Source organism: Corythoichthys intestinalis, chromosome 3 (genome assembly GCF_030265065.1).
Source record: "Corythoichthys intestinalis isolate RoL2023-P3 chromosome 3, ASM3026506v1, whole genome shotgun sequence".
NCBI classification, from domain to species: domain Eukaryota; kingdom Metazoa; phylum Chordata; class Actinopteri; order Syngnathiformes; family Syngnathidae; genus Corythoichthys; species Corythoichthys intestinalis.
The window spans coordinates 36,303,113-36,329,097 of record NC_080397.1 but is presented as its reverse complement, the minus strand read 5'-3'; the positions used below and the strand labels follow the sequence as shown (position 1 = coordinate 36,329,097).

Sequence of the window (25,985 nt, the reverse complement as noted above, 5' to 3'; positions counted from 1 at the left end):
TAGCATCATGCTTTGGGGAGTGTTTTTCTGCACATGGGACAGGACGAGTGAACTGTGTTAAAGAGAGGATGACTGGGGCCCTGTATTGTGAGATTTTGGGGAAATAACCATCTTCCTCAGTCAGCGCATTGAAGATGGGTCATTCCTGGGTCTTCCAACATGATGATGACCTGAAGCACACAGCCAGGAAAACCAAGGAGTGGCCAAGGTTCTAGCATGGTCTAGGCGGTCTCCAGACCTAAACCCAATTGAAAACCTTTTGAGGGAGCTCTAACTCAGTGTTTCTCAGCGACAATCCAGAAACCTGACTGATGGGTGGGCCAAGATCCTTCCTGCATAGTGTGCAAACCTGGTGAAAAACTACAGGAAACGTTTGACCTCTGTAATTGCAAACAAAGGCTACCGTACCAAATATTAACATTCGTTTCCTCAGGCGTTCAAATACTTATTTGCAGCTGTATCACACAAATAAATCATTAAATCATACATTGTGATTTCTGGATTTTTCTTTTTAGATCATCTCTCTCACATTGGACATGCAACCACGATGAAAATTTCAGAAACCTCCATGATTTCTAAGTGGGAGAACTTGCAAAATAGCAAGGTGTTCAAAATGTTCTTCACTGTAAAGGTTTAAGGATCACTTGAGCTCCCAGTTGGCAGCTCCTCACATGTGATACAATTTATGCAAGCATCAAAGGTGTATAATCCCATTAGACAAAACTAGGTATGTCATGTAGAAGAGTTGCGGGCAATTTTATAGAGGTAAAAAGAAGTGTACATCATTACCACCATTATTGCATGTGTGCTTGCTTAGTTACAACATAAACATACTGAAATCCAAAATTACAGTCACATTATTTGTAACTCTGACCAGTTGGCGGGAGTGTGTAAAAGCATGTCTGCCAATGTCTTCAATTGTCTATGAAGCAATGCTCTTAGTCTTCAGCTGTCAGACAATGGTCTCGAGTACCCTTGTAAATGAATCAGAGGAGCGGCCACCTTGGATTTATTTGACAGGCGTGTGTTTAGGAGCAGACTGAGTTTTACTGCCAGCTGTTTCATTTTCAGGAGTCTTTTGGGGGACAGTTGTCTTTGTTGGAAGGATTATGGATAGTGCAGCTGTCAGTTAAGAAAGCAGATAGCTGCCGTCCCTCGAGAGGTGACCTGGAGGAATAACAGAGTATGTAGATTCTAATGGGGTTACCCAGTCCTTGGAGACGAGAAAATTATTGATTTCCGTGGCAGAATCTACAGTAGTAAATGTTATTATTTTCAAGAAATTCTCATGTTTTTCTGTTTGTTTTTTTTTTTTTTTAACTAATTCTACCTTTAATAACGTGGCTATTTCAATAAATTAAAAATGTATTCTAAAATGCAGGTTTGATTTAAACCATTTGTGTAGTATGATACTGTTATGTATCAGTGGTTTTATGCTGTGCAGCATCTGATAGATATTCTCCACTAATGGGGCAGCTGGTGCAGCACAGCTGTAGAAGAAAAGATATATAGGCTTTTAATTTGTTTCATCAACTCAGAGCTGCTTGTGAGCTAGGATCAGCATTTTTTCTTTTCACTGCTAATGGAAAGCTCATCTGTCATTGGCTTGTTCTTGTGTTACTCTGGAAAACAGCAACTGCAAATTGTTGGATATATTCTACCAATACGAATGACTAAAAACCTTGAGCTATGTTATGATACAGTCTGTGTGGGTTGCCACAGCTCTAGCGAGGCTTAAAGGAATTTCAAGTATTTCAGTTTGGCGAGTATTTGCTATAACATGCAACCCTAGGTCAATGTTATTACTCCTGTTTGGCAACAGTGGCTTAATGAATGAGTAGAGTAAGGAAAACATAAAGCACTTAAAATGTCTTAATGTTGTCCAGTGCATCGCAACACAAGCTCATAATATTATCTGAACATCCATCCATCCATCCATCCATCCATCCATCCATCCATCCATCCATCCATCCATCCATCCATCCATCCATCCATCCATCCATCCATCCATCCATCCATCCATCCATCCATCCATCCATCCATCCATCCATCCATCCATCCATCCATCCATCCATCCATCCATCCATCCATCCATCCCACTTGCCTTCATTATGTAGAGATGGAGCCTTTCCCAAATGACTGAGCGAGAAGCACCCTGAACTAGTTGCCAGCCAATAGATGGCAAATACTGTCTTCTGTAAGCAAACAACCTTTCACACTGAGATTCAAACTTCTAGAAAAATTTGCCAAGTAACGCATGATATCGGTATGTGGGAGGAAGCTGGAGTACTGGGAGAAACCCACGCAAGAACATGCAACATGCAAACAGGAATGCCTGAGAAGCATGAATAATAAATACAGTACATATTATTCAAATTATTATAGTGCAGCATTCCTCTGTCAATATGACCTCAGTATAATGATTTTGTCAGTGTACCTAACGACGTGTGTGTACAATGCAGTACACCTGTGACCGAAATTTATGGCTGTACCGCTCTTGCTCAGTATCACCGTTATTCCAAATAATAAAGGTCGCTCGAATGAAATTTAAGGGTGTGTTTCATATGGCGGAAAACACAGACAAGACTGAAAAAGCAGTTTCTGCTCTTGCACTCCTCTTTAAAAGAAACTGCTGTATTTTAAGCCAAAACAACAGTTGTGTTTGATGGAACAATATGTCTATATGCTGCCATAGCAGATTCATGGCGCATTAAGCCCCCGAACTATTTTTAATTTTACCCTGAAAATCCCTGTTTACAGACGTCGCGCAACCGCTTTTGTTTTAACACAGCCATAAAACTAAGGTAATTAATTATATTTATTATTCAAAATGTCATTTTTAGCTTAGAACCATTAATTGATGTCTAATATTTCGTTTAAAAAATTACTCGCGTATTTTAAACTTTTAAACAAATAACGTCACAATGAAAATAATGGCGTCTGTAAAAAAGTCACGGATATCTACCGTAATTTCCCGAATATAAGGCGCACCCGTGTATAATGCGCACCCCAAATTTACTTGTAAAATCTAGGGGAAATTATTATACCCGATTATAACGCGCACCCTAATTTTAGCACCAATAAATAGGAGAATAGAAGAAAACAGAGCTCGTGTACAGATACAGAAATGTCATTTTACTGACTGGTGAAACACAGCACAAGCATAGCATATTGGTTGTTCAAAACATTACCATGAACTGACAATATTTACGGTAATAATATGATTTGACAACTTCTCCAACTTACCAGAATCTAAGAGAAAACAAAACAGATGTGACTTTTCTTTTAAAGGCTGCTGTGTAACTTGCTCGTTTCATCATGATGAATAAATGTTTCTTCCAAGGACTGATACGGTAAAATGAAAGTGAGAACGTAAGTCGGAAATCCGAGAGCGCTCATCGCTGTCGACACGACAGTAACAATAGGAACTATTTTTATTTGGGTTTGAGTTTCCCGAGGGACAGATATAGTTGACGGACACAGGAAGTCTGTGTTGTTACGCTTGTTATGGTCCGAGTTGCGGAGCTGTAATAAACGTTGACTCAAATGAGTTCAAGAAACTAAATTCTGTGCTTTATGAAAAGAAAGCAGAACTTAAGAAAGACGAAATCATTCGGCCGATCCGAGTGAAGTATTACCAAAACAAAATGGTGACGTCATGTACCGTAATGGTCGGCAACGAATCGCCGCATACGTTTCTTCAACACATCGTGGCCGTGTCAATAAAAAAAAAAAATCAGTTTATATATATATATATATATATATATATATATATATATATATATATATATATATATATGGGCTGTCAAACGATTAAAATTTTTAATCGAGTTAATTACAGCTTAAAAATTAATTAATCGCAATTAATCGCAATTCAAACCATCTATAAAATATGCCATATTTTTCTGTAAATTATTGTTGGAATGGAAAGATAAGACAAGATAGATATATACATTCAACATACGGTACATAAGGACTGTATTTGTTTATTATAACAATAAATCAACAAGATGGCATTAACATTATTAACATTCTGATAAAGTGATCCATGGATAGAAAGACTTGTAGTTCTTAAAAGATGAATATTAGTACAAGTTATAGAAATGTCATATTAAAACGCCTCTTAATGTTTTCGTTTTAATAAAATTTGTAAAATTTTCAATCAAAAAATAAACTAGTAGCCCTATTCTGTCCTCAATGTGTGTGAGTACACAAATTGACAGATAGCGAACATAAGTTCCAAAAAGAAATCAGACGGTGTGGCAAAGTTGCATGGGCTTTACTGAAGTCATCTCTTTTTGACAGGAGCACGTTTCTTGTATTTTTGTAAAACTGAAAATAACAAGGCAATGTGTCAATAACTTGCATAAATCACAAAATAACATAAAATGTACACACACGTGTCCATTTGAGCAGTAGCATTAGCCAATTAGCTCACAAGCGTCTAACAATGTAACTGCATTTCACCATATATGTGAACAAATTCAAATACACATCATCAATAACTATCTAATGCTCATGAATATAAACAAAGGGGGAATATAACTCACAAGCGATGCATGTATTAGACACAAACAGTGTGATGGGGATATGAGAACTGCCACTGAATACTGGATGCGGACGTTAGCTGGTCTGAATAGCACTGTCTATTAGTGTGAGTTCGCGTCGACATATAATCACGTCAGAAAAGCGCGCCGAAACCCAAATAATCAGCTGCACTGAATCGCCAGCAGAGGGCGACATTACGCCACATAACATATGCAAGTCACACCCAAGCGCCAGCAGAGGGCGGAAAAACTCCATAAAACACAATTAACAAGTTGGCCTTTCACTGTACTGACATTTAAATCTGTCTGAGCGGGCCTAGTGAGTTAATTGCGTCAAATATTTTAACGTGATTAATTTAAAAAAATAATTAACGCCCGTTAACGCGATAATTTTGACAGCCCTAATATATATATATATATATATTTCTGTCTCCATCCATGTACCCGTTTATAATGCGCACCATGACTTTACAAGTTGATTTTGGGGGGGGGAAAAGTGCGCGTTATATTCGGGAAATTACGGTACCTCCTAACTCTCGCTTAATTGTATTTTTTTTGTTTCTTTCGCATTTTCTCCGATATGTTAGATGATAAATAATCGATCCAAACAAAAACAAAAACAAAATTGGGAAAAAAAAAAGGTTTAAAGGAGTAAATATATGAAAAAGAAAATCTCGACCACTCCTTGATGTCTGCGATTTCTGCATTGCGACCCTTGTTATATTGCCATGTTTCACCCATAAAATCCCCCAAAAATCCAGCTGTGTGGTTTCACAACTGTGTCTTGTCACTCAGTGATACATGCTACATGGAGTTTATGGATCGAAACAAGGTAAGTACGTGATAATATCTCGTTAAAGTCATGGCGTCTGTAATTCTGCTCTCGCGTGCTCTCGCCTCCAGATAGGGTTTTTCTGTTTAAAAAACATTTTATTTTTTTTTAAATGCCCTCCTGTTCCCCCACAAAATGGAGATTTTACGCTTTCCAATGATGTATCACACATGCATATCGGACAATTATAAAATTTGGCCAAATCGGGGGTCTCAGAGCTGAACTTCAAGTCACCTGAGTGTTTTCCGCCATATACAATGAATTATGGTATATGTGACATCCACGGATCAAGAGACCTCATTGTCTTGAGGTGTAAGACACATCTCGGATGGTGTGAGTAAACTAATTCTCTCCACAATCAGCACTTCTCTGCAGGCTTGGTAACCGTTACCATGGAGCCATTTTCCCAGCAGCACTGCCTGCATTAGGTGTCAAGCCAGAGAGATTGACAAGGAAAAAGTGATTGATATTTTTTTCCCTGAAAACACTGAGACCTGAGCATGGTTCATGGGAGCTTGATCAACATTAAAAAATAATAATAGTAAAAAAAGGGGCATAGTATGCTGATTGAACATTCCAAATTGTCCGTAGGTGTAAGTGTGTGCGTGAATGGTTGTGTGTCTATATGCGCCCTGCGACTGGCTGGCAACCTGTTGAGGTTATACCCCGCGTTCTGCCTGGAGTTAGCTGTGACAGGCTCCAGCACCCCTGCGACCCTCGAAGATTAGTGATTCAGAAAATGAATGAATGAATGATTTATATGTATGTTATGGAGCGTGATTAAAAGTATGGCGTTAAAGGTGATGCAGTGAAAAATGTGGGTGCGCCTACATTTTGTGCTGGTGCACCTTAAGGAAAAAAGTTTGTAGCTACAGTGCAATCAATCCACAAACTAAGGCTAGGTTCAGACCGCAGGTCTTAATGCATGAAATCCAAATTTTTTCGTGTTTTTCCGACTCGAGTGAGGCATTAGCTTGACGGTCTGAATGTGACAAGTCGCATAGAAGTGGACCATTTCAAATCCGATCTGGGTCACTTTCGTATGTGGTTTAAACAACTTTTGAACTGTCAAGTCTCCCAAATTGGAATTCATGCAGCAATTACTTCACCAAAGAACGAGAGCGGCAGGCAGGGCGGCAGCTGTGCAGTGGCATTAGCGCCTAGCTTTAAATCGGCTTTCACGCAGGAGGCGGGCTAGACCACAGTCATAAAAAAATAAAATGAATATTATCATGCTTGATTTTCTTTCTGTGCGCTAAATGAGCATAATTTCAGTATTGCTTATATGGCTGAGTCCAGGCAAACTGACGCACACACGTAAGGCTTATGTGCGTGTATGCGTTCTATCAATCCATATTAACTTTGAATATAGGACTAAACTGGGATTCTGTTATTTGTGTCGTCTTTTTGGAAATCAAAATATGATCACCCTGGAATGACATACAGCCAGCATGTGTAGTTATTTATTTTGATGCTTTTGCGCATGCGGGTCAGTTTGCTCAGCACATGTCGGACTGCGAATTAGTGCGCATGGGTAATACTTGAACGGGCTCAATGAACAAAGGCAGTCTGAACAAACATGCAAAAAAAAAAAAAAAAAAAACAGATGACAAAAAATCAGAATTGTGCATTAAGACCTGCAGTATGAACCCAGCCTAAGTGTGGAGCCTTGGGACTATATATCGCAGCATTGATTTTTTTCCAATATCGTTCAGGCCTATAAATAAATAATTCAGAAATACCATGGCATTGCCAAAAAATACAAAAATGCATATGTTATATACTCCGCAAAACAACATGAAGTGATTTAAAAAGTACAGTACTGTAATATGTTTGGAACTTTTGTTCAAAAGAAAAAAAGAAAAAAAAAAGATAAAAGCTTTTTTTCGTCATCGGATCGGGTGACTCGAACTCAGGTGCAAAAATATGCGATCTGCACATCCCTACACGTTTAAATGCTCAGGAACAAAATGTTGAACCAATTTTAGTCCAGTTCTTAACTACCTACCTCAAGCATCCAGAGGTGTTTTTGAAGACAGTGGTCCACTCTGCATCACGTGGCTTTGAGTCCTCATTGGGTTCATGCTCCCACCCAGAGTGTGGGATGATGACCTCATTGGTCATTGTCTGGAGGCCGTGGTTGATGATGACCATCTTCAAGGGTTCATAGGAGGATAGGTTCCAAAGAGTACCTACATGTGGAAGATAAAGATAACGAAAAATGAAAGAAGCAATAAAAAACAAAACAAAAATAGTATTATAAATGAAACATGCAATAAAAAAGGAGCATATGAGGAGATTATGCCCCCCTCAAAATATCTGAAAGGAAGAAAAAAAAAATGAAAAAGCCTTGGAGGAATACTCAGAAACTGAGTGATGTAGATTCATAATAACAACAGCTGTCTAGCAGGCAAAACGTTATGATTACAAAAGCATGTTTATATTGGCAGAAAATCCAATTCAGGGGGAAAAAATGAATACAACGTGCAACTCCTAAATCAGCTATGATGTTAGTTTGTTTCCACAGTAGCACTGTAATATTACCCATTTGTGAGTCATCACCTTATCTTATTGTATGGATTATTATGTCCCATCAGGGTCAGCCAAGGCAAACTGGTCCTACATGAGGGACCAGATAAAGATAAGTGACCGCTGACTCTAATCAATACAGATGGATTTTTAGTTCCCCTTGCCCGGAAAGGGGCTCATTGGTGAGTGCCTGGTTGGACCTGCGCCTATGGGCTCTGGACGGGAACAACCCAAGAAGCAACATGCGGGGACAAGGGGTTTTGTATGCTTGGAGGTCTGATTTCTGCCTAAAGAATAGAATAGTCCTTTATTGTCATTATACAGTTGTACAATGAACTCGTGTAGCATCTGAGATCCTCCAAATTTCTGTCATGGTAAAAACTGAGCAGAGGTGAAAGGCAAAACTCTCGATTTACTGGTCAAGCTACATTCCTACCCTCATCTATAGCCATATGCTGTGGGTCACCATCAAAAGAACATGATCTCAGATACAAGATGCTGAAAATACCTGGTGAGGTGTTCAGAACATGTCTTAGCAGGATGAGGCCCAGGGACGACCCAGGTCACACCTGGCTTCATTTATTATGAATTACTGCATTGGCCCGAATAAAAGACGGTGTTTTTTTGCATTGAAATAAGACTGGAAAAGTGTAGGTCGTCTTATATTCGCGGTCTAGACATTATACCCATTCACGACGCTAGATGACGCCAGATATTTTTGAAGAGATATTCTGTCACGACTGATCGCAGCTACTCTGAAGTTTAACCAGTTTGCATTATTTTATTGCAATGTTTTTCCTTATTCAGATTTGTTTCAAGACTACAGTTACAGTTAGACTTCACTTTGATGGTTAATTCAGTTATTGCAATTTTGTTGTTTTATCACAATAGCTTGCTTTATTTACATTTCAAAACCCAGAAGCCATTCATTTACGAATGTGATTGCACTTTAGTTTACATATTTAAATGCTCAGATATTAAGATTTGAATGAGGCAAAATAACATGCTTTTTCTCTCAAATATATTGTTATAATCATTTGTTTCAGATGTACTGTAATTATTTTCAGTATAAAAATTAATTTGGTGTTCAAAAAGTATTTTTTCAAACTGAGTCTTGAAAAAGAGGGGGTCGTCTTATAATCAGGGCCGTCTTATATTCGGGCCAATACGGTAATTATATTGATGTACATTAAATGATATAAATAAAGGATTTTAGGTAGTAGTAGGAAAATGTTGCCAAATTTAGCTGGAAACCCCTAAAATGACACAATAAATTCCATATTTGGAAGAGCTAGTGCTTCAATTTTAAATTACTCATCCCTTTGTTTGACTGTCATTTCTTATCGCACTCCTCCCTGCGGCTTTATTCAGGGAGTATTAAACTGACAATCTTATCAGGAGTGACTTAAAACAAGTTATTTATCCGGTAAATAGCAGCTCAGAGTATAAATACAAAAACACGCTAAAAAATTATTCTGTCACACAGCACTTACTCATACTTGGATGTTACGGATGGGTCAGATATGGCCCACAGATTGTATAATGCCCTGGTCTGCTCTGACAGATGCAAAGTAACCTATTAGGAGAAACCTTCTACAAAAAATAACAATCCAAATATCCTACCAAAAATATTCAAGAGACTAGAAACAACTTAAGACTCTCAAACATGTGCCATACAAATGAAAGTTGACATTTTTGTACAAAATGCGTGGTGGTGATTAGGTGTGGATGCCATCATCCACATTTGAATGTCATCAATAATGTGCTTTTCTGGCCAACGTCAATATGATGGCAAACAAACATTCATAGCTGCCTTGTAGGTTTCACTACTTCCAAAGATGTGTCACTGGCAACGGTTTGAGTTAAGACAAGCGCCACTCATCAACACACATTCAACATATGAGCAGCCAACTGGCACCAGGAAGATAAACGATGAATAATGATGAGTGGGAAAAGAAACTGAACGTTGAAGAAAAATATGATTGGCAAGAAATATTTCAACATTATTGAAAGCAAACAAAACTACAAACCCAATTCCTGCAATCGACTACAGTACTCAGAGACGGAAAGTATTTACATAAAATTGAGGCTCTTAAGAATTAGATGAGGTTCTAGCTTAGAAGTGCAAATACATGTTTTTAAGGTATGCTTAAACTCTATTTCTTTGTTGTTTATCCTACAAGAAATACTTGAAAGGGTTAACTGCCTGCTAAAGTATGTAATTTTTAAATCTTAAATAAAGCATAAGTGTGTGACTATAAACAACAAGAAAAGAAAGGTTTAAGTGGTTGTAACGTGACTTTCTCTATTTAGTCACCCCCCCCCCCCCCCTTTACTTTATATGTATTTGCCTTCTCTTTAATGCCTAGGGTTTGTGCGAACATGGATAAGGGAAAGGCACAAGAGCTGAGGTTATGACTAATTACATTATCTGGGGAGCACAGACAGACGCACGGATAGAAATTAGGCTCCTTCTAGCTTGGCTATTAAGTTTGTCCAGCTAATTAATGTTCTCTTCCACCCATTCCTTTCCTGACTCAAACTCAGTGGGAAACAAGTTTGTTACTACAAACATTACCAAGAAATACATGGGCTATATGTAAATGATATATGTGCTTGTATATATTTTGGAGGGCCATATTTTCAAAGTTATTTTATTACAGTCAGGGCATGACAGAAATGTCAGTTTTTTTACCATCCCGTATTTTTTGCAGTTATACAGCGCACCGCATTATGAAACGTGTGTGTCAATGTAAGGCTGATTTATTAATCAAATTTGAACTATACTTTTCTATTTTTTTTTTTTTTTTTTTTTTTTTTTTTTTTTTTTTAAACCTGTCCTGTTCAGCTGTTTGACACAGAAAATGGAAGTCTAAGTGCCCGGATTCTGAACAGTTTTAATGTTTCACATGGAGAGTCTGACATACTCCCATTGTGATCCTTCAAAATACCTTTTTATTATGACAAAGCAGTGAACAGGAAGGGATTATGGGGGGACAGAAGAAAAGAAATACAAGAGAAGAAAGAAAAGAAACACATACACAAACAACAACAAGAAATACATTGAACATCTAAACTAGTTATTAATATGCTGGTGCTATCGTCAGCGAGATGTATTTCCGGTTTACACCATGTGGGGGCCAATTGGCCAGTGAAAGAGGAGAATGGGGGTGGGGGTGTCTATAAGACTATAAGCTAAGTGATTGAAAGGGGTAGAGTGTACACAAATCAGTTCTGTGATCTAGAACCCAGTAATCGTGTGAATCTCTTATGAGTGTAAGCCCGTTGGCGACCAACCCTACGCCGCCGCATCGCCAATCCCGGCACCGGAACCCCCAACCCGAGCATGCCCTACCACATCCAGCAGCACGCAAGCCCCACCGGGCGCGCGACAGCCACGCAGACGGGTGGAGAAACCGGTGCAGGCGACACCCCGCTGATACACCGGCGCCCAGCCAGCGACCCGCGACGGAGCGCAGGGCGGATGCCCAGCCAGAGAAGAGAGGGGAAGGCGGAGGCAGGAGAACGCCCAGGAACTGCCACGGGGCGATGCAAGATCGGAGACCCGACCCCCCAACCCACTCCCGCGGCCGGCAGCCGAGGCAGAGGGGAGGCCACACCCCGGGAGCCACGCCATATAAAAAAAGTGTGGGACCCACCTACCACCCTATTACTGTGGCTGCCAGGTTCCCGACTGGCAGCCATCACCCAGCACCGTGATGGGTGTGAGGGGAGGGTAGTGCAATGTATGCATTAAAATAGGAGAGCTTGGCTTGGGGCAGTGGGACCGCAGCATGGAGTTTCTGTCCAGCCGCCCGTCCCACCGCCCTTTGCCGAAGCTCTCCTGTGGAGTATGATGTGTGTGGTGCATTTAAAAAAGGTGCAGGGATGGCGGGGCCTGTGGTGAGGAGGCAGCCGTGAGAACCCCCCCCCCCCCAACAGGTCCCAACCATTCCACAACCTTGGTGTGTGGTGCATTAAAAACAGGGGGGAGTCGGGCTGGGACTGTAAAGCTCCGTCCCAACTCTCCCCGGAGAAATGTATGAGCATGTAAGTGCCAGGGTGAAAAATATTTACAGTGCCGAAGTGAGAAGTGCGTGAGTTAAGAGGCAGGCTCCCGCGGGCGTGGCCCCGTCCACCAGAACCACCGGCCCCAGGGCAGAAGAAGCGTCAGGGCCCCGATCAATCCCCGCCCCAGACCACCCACGGCGCCTCCGCGACCGCCCACCCCCCTCCCACCCACCGAGCACCCACCCCGCACCCCGAGCAGGCGCCACACCAAGCGCCGGCGACCAGGGGGCGTCCACCCCACCGGCAAGGGACAGCAAGCCTCACCCTAGGCCCCGCGGGCCCCAAGAGGCTTCGCCAATGACCCCGCCGGCCGGGGGGCAGCCGCGGCCGCCGCGGCCTAGGGAGGCGGACAGGGCCGGAAACAGACCAAGGGGAGGGAAGCGCACCCCCCACAACCCACCCCCGGGCCAAGAGGGGCGCGCGGTATGGCACCAGAGGGCACCTCCCCGGCACCCGGTACAGGGAGACGCGGCTCCGGCCGGGCGGACCTGGGAGGGAACCATGGCTGCCGCATACACCCCCCGGCCCCCACCCCAACTCCACCCCACCCCGGCCGGCCGGGGAAGGGCCACGGCCCCGGACCGGCACACGCGCGGCCCCCCCACCCGCCCACGACACCAGCGCGCGCCCGACGGGACCCCCCGCACAGCCAGACGCAACCAGACAAGCCCCGGCCGAAAATCCCGGGGGCCAAGACCGGTGGCGGGACGGCCCAGGGCAGGACGCCAACAAACTCCACCTGTAAAGCTGATAGAAGAAGAGGTTTATCAAACACCATTAGATGTATGCCACGGACCAGTGAAGTGTATTATTTACGCATAGTTCCTTAATTGTTCCAAGTCTGATAAGTAATATATAGGGTGTTCCAAAAAAAGTTGCATATGATCCCCAGTAGCTGGAAACCAAATTGTCTATGAGTATCCTTGTAAAATAAGCCAATTGACCGACTAAACTGTGAAGGAAGAAAAATTATTTATTACATGCTGTTGGGAGTGTATAAAACAGTTCAGATTTAAACATGTCCAGTTTCCAGCTGCAGAAGGATGCATACAACTTCCCTGGACACCACGCATACATCCATTTATGTATACATTTCTATTATTTTTGTGGCATTCCTTCGCAGGTGAGAGAGAATCCTTATTCTATGTTCATCATTCTTGCGACCGTTTCCCACTGTTGTTCGTATTTGTCCATTTTATTTGTCTGTTTGGCAGATATTTTCTCTAATGTTATATATTCAATGATTAGATTTAGCCATTGGTTAATGCTAATGTTTTGTTTGTTTTTCCAATTCAACAATATTGTTTTTTTGGCTATCGTTAGACTTGCTAGTAGTGGACGGGTTTGATGGATAGAGATATTCACTGTATTCAGATCGCCAAGCAGACAAAGAGAACTATACTTTTCTAGTTAAAATGATGTTAAAAATGTTCAAATCGGTACATTCGAGTTTCAAAACCGCACCATTTTGGTTTATCTAAGCCGCCATAGCTTCCTCTGCATTTCGCTTCCTCCCACGAGAGCGCGGCATCTTAACAAGAAGAACAACAACCATGGCTATTGGGGTTTCTGCTACTTTTGCCCAGCCAACTTTGGACACAAATTTCATAACGCCATGAGTAAGTGTATGATTTCATGATGTACTTAAAATATTGTTGTATACGTAAAAGGATTGCAGTGGATTGTCAAATAAAACATGCAGCCTTGAAACGTTCAACACTTGAAACGTTCAACAGTTCCTCATTTATTTCGTCTGCTCACTTTCATGTACAACACAATGACAGACAGTAATATAGCGCTATGTCTCGCTGAGTGTATATTGCACTATACCACAAGTATAAAGGTACAAGGGTTGGACAAAATAATGGAAACACCTTAAAAAAATCAACAAAAGCACATTTAATATGATGTAGGTCTGCCTTTTGTATCATTTCCAGCCACAATTCCCCGAGGTATTGATTAATACAACTTGTGAATTGTTTCCAAAGGAATTTTAAGCAGTTAGAATACCCTCGAGACGATGGCGATGGAAATCGACATTTTAATGGAATCTCTAAAACGGACCATAAATGCTCAATAACGTTGACGTCTGGGGATTGTTCCGGCCATACGAGATGCTCAACTTCATTAGAATGTTCCTCATGCCATTCTTTAGCAATTATGTTCGATGATTAAGATGCCAAAACATTAGGTGTTTCCATTATTTTGTACAACACCTGTATATGTGTGCATCTTTGTGTCTGTCCCGGTGTGGGTGTGTGTCTGTATGTCCCTCTGTTTCGTTTTCCTGTCAAGATTGCTACTAGATTACAGTAACTAAAATCATGCCATGTTTTTTTTCTTTTAATACAGTAACATATTTGGCAAAATGCAGAGGTGTACAGTGGGGAGAACAAGTATTTGATAATGGCAGTGTATCAAATACTTGTTCTCCCCACTGTACATTTGAAAATGTATTCTATATGCACATTGATCATTGCCCCATTAATGTGTTTGACCTGAGGTCTTTTGTAAAGATGAGGTGCCCATAAACCTAAGGGATCATTCTGTTTGTAACCTTCACTGGTCACTCATTATGTTTGTTTGGACAAGGTGATTTCCACCTTGCATATTGTTATTATTAAGTGACAGCTTTGCACTAATCATTCATTTATGTAAGTAAGACCAGAGAGAAATGTGTCAGCACATCACCCTGAGTCTGGCTGCCTACCGACTTCACCTGACTGACTTGATTGACTGGCTGGCTAGCTGGTTGGCAGACTGACTTGCAGACAGACTATTTGGTTTGATTTTGTTACAAATTGTATATGCACTTTCCTCTTTCATCATTGCTTGAATTAAGAACAGAGCTGAAGTCTGTTGTATCAATAAAATGGTCTTAATCCCAAGGGATTGTTCTGTGTGTGTTAACAGAGTTAAATTCACTGGCACTTTAATTACTACTAAAGAAAAAATAGGTTTAAATCAAAGATATTTAAAAAAAAAAAAAAAAAAAAAAAAAAAAAAAACTTTATTAGGGCCCGAGCACTAAGCGTGCGAAGGCCCTATTGTTTTGCAAAGGATTATTTTTTTTTTTATTTTTTTTTTTTTTTTTTTTTTTCAGGGCAAATGAAAACGGCCAATTTGGAGGCCTGAACATGCACGAAAAGTCACCAAAATTTGCACATACGTCCGAAAAATTGTAAAATTCGATAATTTTGCAACGTTGCAAAAAAATACAACAAAATGGCTCAGTGGCGCCCCCTTGAAATTTTAAAATTGGCCTATAACATTAGGGTATGTCAGCGTAGAGCAATGAAATTTGGGGGGTCTATACCTTGTCCAAAACCGCTCCAAAAAAGCATTTACACGCATATTCCAAACCCAACAGGAAATCGGTTATTTTGGCTCAAATATGAAATTTTTATCGATTCACAGGGTGCACATTTGAGACCTTTTCGCCGAGGGAGTTAGTTGGATCATCTTCAAAATTGGTGAGACTGTTCAGGAGACATATGAAATCTTAAGTTTTGAAAATGGTGCGTTTTCATTCACGGGTCTGACCTGGGCGTGGTGCCAAAGTCGACCATTTTTTCGGCAAAATGACAAATTCAGTAAATGACTAATAGTTCCTTGACACAACGTTCAATCTTTTTCATATTTGGCATGTATGTGTGGTATCCCACCCTTAACACGAGTGCATTGAAATATTACCCATTAGGTCTAGCGCCCCCTAGTGAGAACAGGAAATGCCTTTTTTTACGAGACAGGTTCCTCCTCCAAGGGAAAAAAATCTGTTGACCTCAAACCTGCATCAGGGGAGCCTTAAGACCTGTGTTCAGGTGCCTGATGAAAAATATTGAGGTTTCGTTGAGGCGGAGGGGTCCAAACAGGAAAGTGAAAATGAACGTCAACAATTTGTCACGCAAAAAACTTTGAACAGTCATAACTCGGCAGATATACAACATATCTGCGCCAAACTTCCCGTGTTTGTTGAGAGTCATACCCTGAATGTTCTTGTAGGGGTCATTTGCATCAACTCTACAGTGCCAACTAGTGGCGACAGAAAGAAGTTTTAAAAAAGGCCTTTCCTATTGGGTTTTTTCAACATAGAGCAAGGAAATTTGGGGAGTAGATACCTTATGCAAAACTGCTCCAAAAAGTCTCTTGCACCCGTATTCCAAATCCAACAGGAAATCGGGTATTTTGGATCGAATGTGAAATTTTCATGGGTTCACAGTAGGAGTTTACATTTGGAGGCTTGAATATGCACAAAAACTCGTAAAATTTTGCACATACATGCGGCTTTGGATAACGTTCGATAATCTTGCAATGTTACGAAAAAATGTAACAAAATGCCTCAGTGGCGCCCCCTTGAATTTTTCAAAAAGGCGTTTCCTATTAGGTTTTTTTAACATAGAGTGATGAAATTTGGGGAGTCGATACCTTGTGCAAAACTGCTCCAAAAAGTCTCTTGCACCCGTATTCCAAATCCAACAGGAAATCGGGTATTTTGGATCGAATGTGAAATTTTTATCGGTTCACAGTAGGAGTTTACATTTGGAGGCTTGAACATGCACGAAAACTCACAAAAATTTGGACATACATGCGGCTTTGCATAACGTTCAATAATCTTGCAACGTTACGAAAACATGTAACAAAATGGCTCACTGGCGCCCCCTTGAAATTTTCAAAAAGGCCTCTCTATTTAGGTTTTTTCAACGTAGAAGGATGAAATTCGGAGAGTCGATACCTTGTACAAAACTGCTCCAAAAAGTCTCTTGCATGTGTATTCCAAACCCAACAGGAAATCGGGTATTTTGGATTGAATATGAAATTTTTATCGATTTACAGTGTGCACATTTTACACCTTGGCATCTAGGGAATTAGTTTGATCATTCTCAAAATTGGCGAGACTGTTCATGAGGCACATGAAATCTTAAGTTATCAAAATGGTGTGTTTTCATTCACGGGCCTGACATGGGCGGGGTGCCAAAGTCGGCCATTTTTTCGCCAAAACACCGAATTCGGAAAATGACTGATAACTCCCTCATACAACCTTCAATCTATTTTAAATCTGGCATGTGTGTGAGGTATACCAGCCTGAGCAGGACTGGATTGAAAATTTACCATTTGTGCCTGGCGCCTCCTAGTGGGAACAGGAAATGCCCTTTTTTACTGGACACACTCCTCCTCTAAAGGGAAAAAATCAATCTACCTCAAACCTGCATAAGGAAAGCCTTAAGACCTGTCTTCAGGTGCCTGATGAAGAATATTGAAGTTTCGTTGAAGCGGAGGGGTCCAAACAGCAAAGTGAAAATGACTGTCATCAATTTTTCTCTCCAAAAACTTTGAACAGTCATAACTCGGCAGATATACAACATATCTGCGCCAAACTTCCCGTGCTTGTTGAGAGTCATACCCTGAAGGGCCTTGTAGGGGTCATTTGCATCAACCCTACAGCGCCAACTAGTGGCAATAGAAAGTCACTCGTTTTTCCAATACATGTCCAGTTCTTTTCAGGTTGGTCATTGTAGTTTCAAGACCTATTAAAATACTTATTTACGGCACATGTCCACGTGTCTCTATCTGTTGCCGTGACGACCCTTTGTTCGCCATTTAAAGGAAATATTTTTTTTCAGAGACTCAGGCAGCTTATAGAGCCACAATATTTGGCACACTTGGTCGAATTGGCCCAGTTAGAAGATTAATTTGGTTTTGAATAAGGGCTTGGCTGCACATCTCAGTAGTTGCTCCTTTTTTGTAGTACTCTCTCCAATAGGGTTTTTTATCTCTTGGGTGTGGTAATGTAAATAGGCGACTTTCGTGCATGTTAGGTTCTAATGAGATGATTAGAGAGGAGGATCTGCCACCACCCTGACCTGCACACAGTCCGAGTTGCGTGACGTCCGAGTTGCGCTAGTTAGGGCCCGAGCACTAGGCGTGCGAAGGCCCTATTGTAATGCAAAGGATTATTATTATTATTATTATTATTATTATTATTATTATTATTCTTCTTTTTTCATGGCAAATGAAAATGGCCAATTTGGAGGCCTGAACATGCACGAAAAGTCACCAAAATTTGCACATACGTGCAGATTCGCGTAAAATTTGATAATCTTGCGTCGTTTTGAAAAAATTTCAAAAAATGGCTCAGTGGCGCCCCCTTGACCCTTAAAATTTTCAAAAAGGCCTCTCCTCTCAGGTTTTCAACGTAGAGCGATGAAATTTGGGGAGTAGATACCTTATGCCTAACTGTTCAAAAAAGCCTCTTGCACCCATATTCCAAATTCGACAGGAAATCGGGTATTTTGGATCGAATGTGAAATTTTTTCGGTTCACAGTTGGAGTTTACGTTTGGAGGCTTGAACATGCACGAAAACTCACCAAAATTTGCACATACATTCAACTTTGCGTAAATTTTGATAATCTACAAACAAATTTAACAAAATGGCTCAGTGGCGCCCCCTTGAAATTTTCAAAAAGGCCTCTCCAATTAGGTTTTTTCAACGTAGAACAATGAAATTTAGTGAGTCGATACATTGTACAAAACTGCTCCAAAAAGTCTCTTGCACCCATATTCCAAACCCAACAGGAAGCCGGAAATTTTGGGTCAAATGCGAAATTTTATCGATTTACATTTGAGACCTTGTCGCTGAAGGATAAAGTTGGATCGTCTTCAAAATTGGTCAGACTATTCAGGAGACCTATGAGATCTTAAGTTTTCAAAATGGTGTGTTTTCATTCAAGGGTCTGGCCTGGGCGTGGTCCCAAAGTCGGCCATTTTTAGGCAAAATACCAAATTCAGAAAATGATTAAAAACTCCGTGATCCAACGTTCAATCTTTTTCATTTTTAGCATGTTTATGAGATATCCCAGCCTGAACATGACTGCATTGAAATATTACCCATTAGGCCTGGCGCCCCTAGTGGAAACAGGAAATGGCCTTCTTTACGAGACAGGCTCCTCCTCCAAGGGAAAAAAATCTATTGACCTCAAACCTGTTTCAGGGGAGCCTCAAGACATGTGTTCAGGTCCCTGATGAAAAATATTGAGGTTTCGTTGAAGCGGAGTGGTCCAAACTGGAAGTGAAAATGACCGTCAACAATTTGTCTCGCCAAAAATTTTGAACAGTCATAACTCGGCAGATATGCAACATATCTGCGCCAAACTTTCCGTGTTTGTTGAGAGTCATACCCTGAAGGTTCTTGTAGGGGTCATTTGCATCAACTCTACAGTGCCAACTAGTGGCGACAGAAAGAAGTTTTAAAAAAGGCCTTTCCTATTGGGTTTTTTCAACATAGAGCGAGGAAATTTGGGGAGTAGATACCTTATGCAAAACTGCTCCAAAAAGTCTCTTGCACCCATATTCCAAATCCAACAGGAAATCGGGTATTTTGGATCGAATGTGAAATTTTCATGGGTTCACAGTAAGAGTTTACATTTGGAGGCTTGAATATGCATAAAAACTCACCAAAATTTGCACATACATGCGGCTTTGGATAACATTCGATAATCTTGCAACGTTACGAAACAATTTAACAAAATGGCTCAGTGGCGCCCCCTTGAAATTTTCAAAAAGGCCTTTCCATTTAGGTTTTTCTAACATAGAGTGATGAAATTTGGAGAGTCAAAACTTTGTGCAAAACTGCTCCAAAAAGTCTCTTGCACACACATTCCAAATCCTACAGGAAATCGGGTATTTTGGATTGAATGTGAACTTTTTATCGATTTACAGTGTGCACATTTTACACCTTGGCACCTAGGGAATTAGTTTGATCATTCTCAAAATTGGTGAGACTGTTCATGAGGCATATGAAATCTTAAGTTATAAAAATGGTGTGTTTTCATTCACGGGCCTGACCTGGGCGGGGCGCCAAATTCTTCCATTTTTTCGCCAAAACACCGAATTCGGAAAATGACTGATAACTCCCTCATACAACGTTCAATCTATTTTAAATCTGGCATGTGTGTGAGGTATACCAGCCTGAGCAGGACTGGATTGAAAATTTACCATTTGTGCCTGGCGCCTCCTAGTGGGAACAGGAAATGCCCTTTTTTACGGGACACACTCCTCCTCTAAATGGAAAAAATCAATCTACCTCAAACCTGCATAAGGGAAACCTTAAGACCTATCTTCAGGTGCCTGATGAAAAATATTGAAGTTTCGTTGAAGCGGAGGGGTCCAAACAGGAAAGTGAAAATGACTGTCAACAATTTTTCTCTCCAAAAACTTTGAACAGTCATAACTCGGCAGATATACAAGATATCTGCGCCAAACTTCCCGTGCTTGTTGAGAGTCATACCCTGAAGGGCCTTGTAGGGGTCATTTGCATCAACCCTACAGCGCCAACTAGTGGCGATAGAAAGTCACTCGTTTTTCCAAAACATGTCCAGTTCTTTTCATGTTGGTCATTGTAGTTTCAAGACCTATTAAAATACTTTTTTACGGCCCATGTCCACGTGTCTCTGTCTGTTGCCGTGACGACCCTTTGTTCGCCATTTAAAGGAAATATTTTTTTTCAGAGACTCAGGGATCTTATAGAGCCACAATAGTTGGCACACTTGGTCGAATTGGCCCAGTTAGAAGATTAATTTTGGTTTTGAATAAGGGCTTGGCTGCACAGCTCGGTAGTGGCTCCTTTTTTGTAGTACTCTCTCCAATAGGGGTTTTTATCTCTTGGGTGTGGGAATGTAAATAGGCGACTTTCGAGCATGTTAGGTTCTAATGAGATGATTAGAGAGGAGGATCTGCCACCACCCTGACCTGCACACAGTCCGAGTTGCGTGACGTCCGAGTTGCGCTAGATTGCGAGGGCCCGTTCAGTCCTGCTTGCAGGCCTAGTTATTATTATTCTTCTTTTTTCAGGGCAAATGAAAATGGCCAATTTGGAGGCCTGAACATGCACGAAAAGTCACCAAAATTTGCACATACGTGCGGCTTTGCGTAAATTTCGATAATCTTGTGTCGTTTTGAAAAAATGTCAAAAAATGGCTCAGTGGCGCCCCCTTGACCCTTAAAATTTTCAAAAAGGCCTCTCCTCTCAGGTTTTCAACGTAGAGCAATGAAATTTGGGGAGTAGATACCTTATGCCTAACTGTTCAAAAAAGCCTCTTGCACCCATATTCCAAATCCAACAGGAAATCGGATATTTTGGATCAAATGTGAAATTTTTATCGGTTCACAGTTGGAGTTTACATTTGGAGGCCTGAACATGCACGAAAACTCACCAAAATTTGCACATACATGCAACTTTGCGTAAATTTTGATAATCTACAAAAAAATTTAACAAAATGGCTCAGTGGCGCCCCCTTGAAATTTTCAAAAAGGCCTTTCCTATTAGGTTTTTTCAACGTAGAACGATGAAATTTGGCGAGTCGATACATTGTGCAAAACTGCTCCAAAAAGTCTCTTGCACCCATATTCCAAACCCAACAGGAAGCTGGAAATTTTGGATCAAATGTGAAATTTTATCGATTTACATTTGAGACCTTGTCGCTGAAGAAAATAGTTGGATCGTCTTCAAAATTGGTCAGACTATTCAGGAGACATATGAGATCTTAAGTTTTCAAAATGGTGTGTTTTCATTCAAGGGTCTGGCCTGGGCGTGGTCCCAAAGTCGGCCATTTTTAGGCAAAATACCAAATTCAGAAAATGATTAAAAACTCAGTGATCCAACGTTCAATCTTTTTCATTTCTAGCATGTTTATGAGATATCCCAGCCTGAACACGACTGCATTGAAATATTACCCATTAGGCCTGGCGCCCCTAGTGGAAACAGGAAATGGCCTTCTTTACGAGACAGGCTCCTCCTCCAAGGGAAAAAAATCTATTGACCTCAAACCTGTTTCAGGGGAGCCTCAAGACATGTGTTCAGGTGCCTGATGAAAAATATTGAGTTTTCGTTGAAGCGGAGAGGTCCAAACTGGAAGTGAAAATGACCGTCAACAATTTGTCTCGCCAAAAACTTTGAACAGTCATAACTCGGCAGATATGCAACATATCTGCGCCAAACTTTCCGTGTTTGTTGAGAGTCATACCCTGAAGGTTCTTGTAGGGGTCATTTGCATCAACTCTACAGTGCCAACTAGTGGCGACAGAAAGAAGTTTTAAAAAAGGCCTTTCCTATTGGGTTTTTTCAACATAGAGCAAGGAAATTTGGGGAGTAGATACCTTATGCAAAACTGCTCCAAAAAGTCTCTTGCACCCATATTCCAAATCCAACAGGAAATCGGGTATTTTGGATCGAATGTGAAATTTTCATGGGTTCACAGTAAGAGTTAACATTTGGAGGCTTGAACATGCACGAAAACTCACAAAAATTTGGACATAAATGCGGCTTTCCATAATGTTCAATAATCTTGCAACGTTACGAAACATGTAACAAAATGGCTCAGTGGCGCCCCCTTGAAATTTTCAAAAAGGCCTCTCCATTTAGGTTTTTTCAACGTAGAGGGATGAAATTCGAAGAGTCGATACCTTGTACAAAACTGCTCCAAAAAGTCTCTTGCATGCGTATTCCAAACCCAACAGGAAATCGGGTATTTTGGATTGAATGTGAAATTTTTATCGATTTACAATGTGCACATTTTACACCTTGGCACCTAGGGAATTAGTTTGATCATTCTCAAAATTGGCGTGACTGTTCATGAGGCATATGAAATCTTAAGTTATAAAAATGGTGTGTTTTCATTCACGGGCCTGACATGGGCGGGGTGCCAAAGTCGGCCATTTTTTCGCCAAAACACCGAATTCGGAAAATGACTGATAACTCCCTCATACAACGTTCAATCTATTTTAAATCTGGCATGTGTGTGAGGTATACCAGCCTGAGCAGGACTGGATTGAAAATTTACCATTTGTGCCTGGCGCCTCCTAGTGGGAACAGGAAATGCCCTTTTTTACGGGACACACTCCTCCTCTAAAGGGAAAAAATCAATCTACCTCAAACCTGCATAAGGGAAGCCTTAAGACCTGTCTTCAGGTGCCTGATGAAAAATATTGAAGTTTCGTTGAAGCGGAGGGGTCCAAACAGGAAAGTGAAAATGACTGTCAACAATTTTTCTCTCCAAAAACTTTGAACAGTCATAACTCGGCAGATATAGAACATATCTGTGCCAAACTTCCCGTGCTTGTTGAGAGTCATACCCTGAAGGGCCTTGTAGGGGTCATTTGCATCAACCCTACAGCGCCAACTAGTGGCGATAGAAAGTCACTCGTTTTTCCAATACATGTCCAGTTCTTTTCAGGTTGGTCATTGTAGTTTCAAGACCTATTAAAATACTTTTTTACGGCCCATGTCCACGTGTCTCTGTCTGTTGCCGTGACGACCCTTTGTTCGCCATTTAAAGGAAATATTTTTTTTCAGAGACTCAGGCAGCTTATAGAGCCACAATATTTGGCACACTTGGTCGAATTGGCCCAGTTAGAAGATTAATTTTGGTTTTGAATAAGGGCTTGGCTGCACAGCTCAGTAGTGGCTCCTTTTTTGTAGTACTCTCTCCAATAGGGGTTTTTATCTCTTGGGTGTGGGAATGTAAATAGGCGACTTTCGAGCATGTTAGGTTCTAATGAGATGATTAGAGAGGAGGATCTGCCACCACCCTGACCTGCACACAGTCCGAGTTGCGTGACGTCCGAGTTGCGCTAGATTGCGAGGGCCCGTTCAGTCCTGCTTGCAGGCCTAGTTTGTTATTATTTTTTTATTTTGCAAAGAAATTGTGATTGATATCGGAAAATCAGGTTTGAAAGAAAATAAATTGAATTTCCTTGTTGGGTAAAATTGAACAGCCCTATGTCAATGTACCCCATTTGTTATGTTGTCTTTTTTTTTAACATTGTAATTTTTGTATGATTCATTAATATATTTATGAAGGTATGTCTTGAGCATTTTACTGGAACAGTATAATATTTTTACGCTCCAATAACACGCTTGTGGACATTAAGCGCAACCAGAATTCATACATAAAACGCACTGGATTATTAATCTGGAAAGACAGTCTGATTTTCTCTATTGATAAAATACATGGCAAGTTAGTCTGCTGTTCTGTGGCTATCAAAATCAATGTTTAAGGCTAACAAGCACAGGCTGAAACTGAAAGAACCAATCACAGAAGCACAGATAACGGATTGAGACCCATGCTGTTGGTTGTAGTCAATTTGAAGTTCTAAAACAATAATGGCATTAGGAGTGGGAACCTCTTGGTACCTCACGATACGATACAATTTTGATACAAAGCTCACGATAACGATGATCTGACGATATGGCGATACAACGATTATCAATACATTGGTCAGGAAATCATTCTAAGATATTCTACAGACAACTAATTAAGAGAAAAACAAGCTTCTAGTGTGAATTGGAATTAGTTTATCACTAGTACACGTCCAATCCATTTGAACTCCACTTCAAACAGATTGAACGTCTATGGCTGTCAGTGGCAGTCAATGCCAGGCAATTAGGTAATTTTGGGCCATTTAAGGTCTCACTGGAACAGCACCAAACAAAAGTTCCAGCATAATCACCTTGTCCAATGCAGATTTTTGACTATTGACACCTTGTCCAATGGAGATTCTTGACTCTTAACAAGGTGATGATGCTGGAACTTTTGTCTGGTGCCGTTCCAGTGAGATTTACAAAGATGATTGTCTGAAGAAGACATCAAAATTCCCTCAGTCCTTGATGATATGGGGCTGCATGTCAGGCAAAGGCACTGGGGAGATGGCTGCGGTTCAATCTTCAATAAATGCAAAAGTTTACATTGAAATTTTAGACAGCTTTCTTATCCATTAATTAAAAATATGTTTGTAATTTTCCAAGATGACAATGCATCACACCACAGAGCTAAAACTGTTAAAGGATTCCTTGGAGAAAGACTCATCCAGTCAATGTCATGGCCTGCAAATAGCCCAGATCTCAACCCTATTGAAAACCTGCGGTGGAAATTGAAAAAAATGGTCGATCTGCAAGGATGATCTGGCAACTCCAATCAAAGAGAGTTGGCACCAAATTGATGAAGAATACTCATCAAGTCCATGCCTCAGAGACTGCAAGCTGTCATAAAAGCCAGAGGTGGTACTACTAAATACTAGAGATGTGTTTTGATTGTTATTTCTTTGTTTCTCATGATTCAATATTTTTTTCCTCAGAAAGGAGAGAGTCCATATAAATTTCCCTGCACTTGCTCTATAAAAGTAACATTTACTGACCACCACAATGTTTTCTACTTATTTCTTTTAGTGTTTCTGAATGCTAAAGAGTTGCACTTTTCAACTAATTCAAAATTTTTTAAAGCTTTTTATCTGAGTTTGTTCTACATGATAAAATGTCTGAGTGAGTGCTCGTCCGAGACTGGTGATTGCATACTTTTTGCTACGGGTTGTATTATGGTGGAAGATTTTGATAACAACTTGTTTTTTTTTTTTTTTTTTTTTTTTTTTTTTCTTTTCTTTTAAAACATTGACACCTTTTTAAAACGATATCTTGATTCTTGGCAGAAACATATTGATAACCTTTTGGGATACAAAGTATCTCAATATATAACCATTTCGATATTTTATCACCCCCCCTAAATGGCATGCAGTCACGATAACTGCTGTTTTTATGTGGAAAAATCTCAGAGCACATGGTGTATTGTCTTACATACAGTAATACTTGTTTTGGAAAAAATAAATAAACGCTAACAGCCCGTTTGAAAATTTGAGGGAAGCCTGCCTTTGACTGTGTCAGAAAGGTTGCGCAAATTGGCGTTCTCTCACGCTTCGACATGACTTTACATTGTACAAGCAATAGCAGGACGCTGAAAAAAGTGCCGAGCCCCCTACAGGAGCCTCTTCCTCAGATATACGGGATAAAAAAGACAAAAACGCACAACACATGCCAAAACTCATGGGAGTGTAAAACAGATTTGCTGTTGCCCTCCTTCACGACGCATCACAAAGTCCCACCTCACGTATTGTGATTTGTCGGTTGATACTAGACCAGAGTGTAAATTTACACTGTGAAACCACAGACTGAGCTGGCGTG

The 25,985-nt window shown here is 40.7% G+C and overlaps 1 protein-coding gene across 3 annotated transcripts in view; it reads right to left on the bottom strand.

The window, feature by feature from the left end:
* The window catches only part of arvcfb (ARVCF delta catenin family member b), a 346,624-nt gene that overhangs the window by 60,638 nt on the left and 260,001 nt on the right, over window positions 1-25,985 (bottom strand). For all 3 annotated transcript variants that reach the window (XM_057831628.1, XM_057831631.1, XM_057831630.1), the window contains one exon: window positions 7,388-7,571. In XM_057831628.1, coding sequence (XP_057687611.1) covers window positions 7,388-7,571 — 184 coding nt within the window. The remainder of the gene's footprint in view (window positions 1-7,387; window positions 7,572-25,985) is intronic.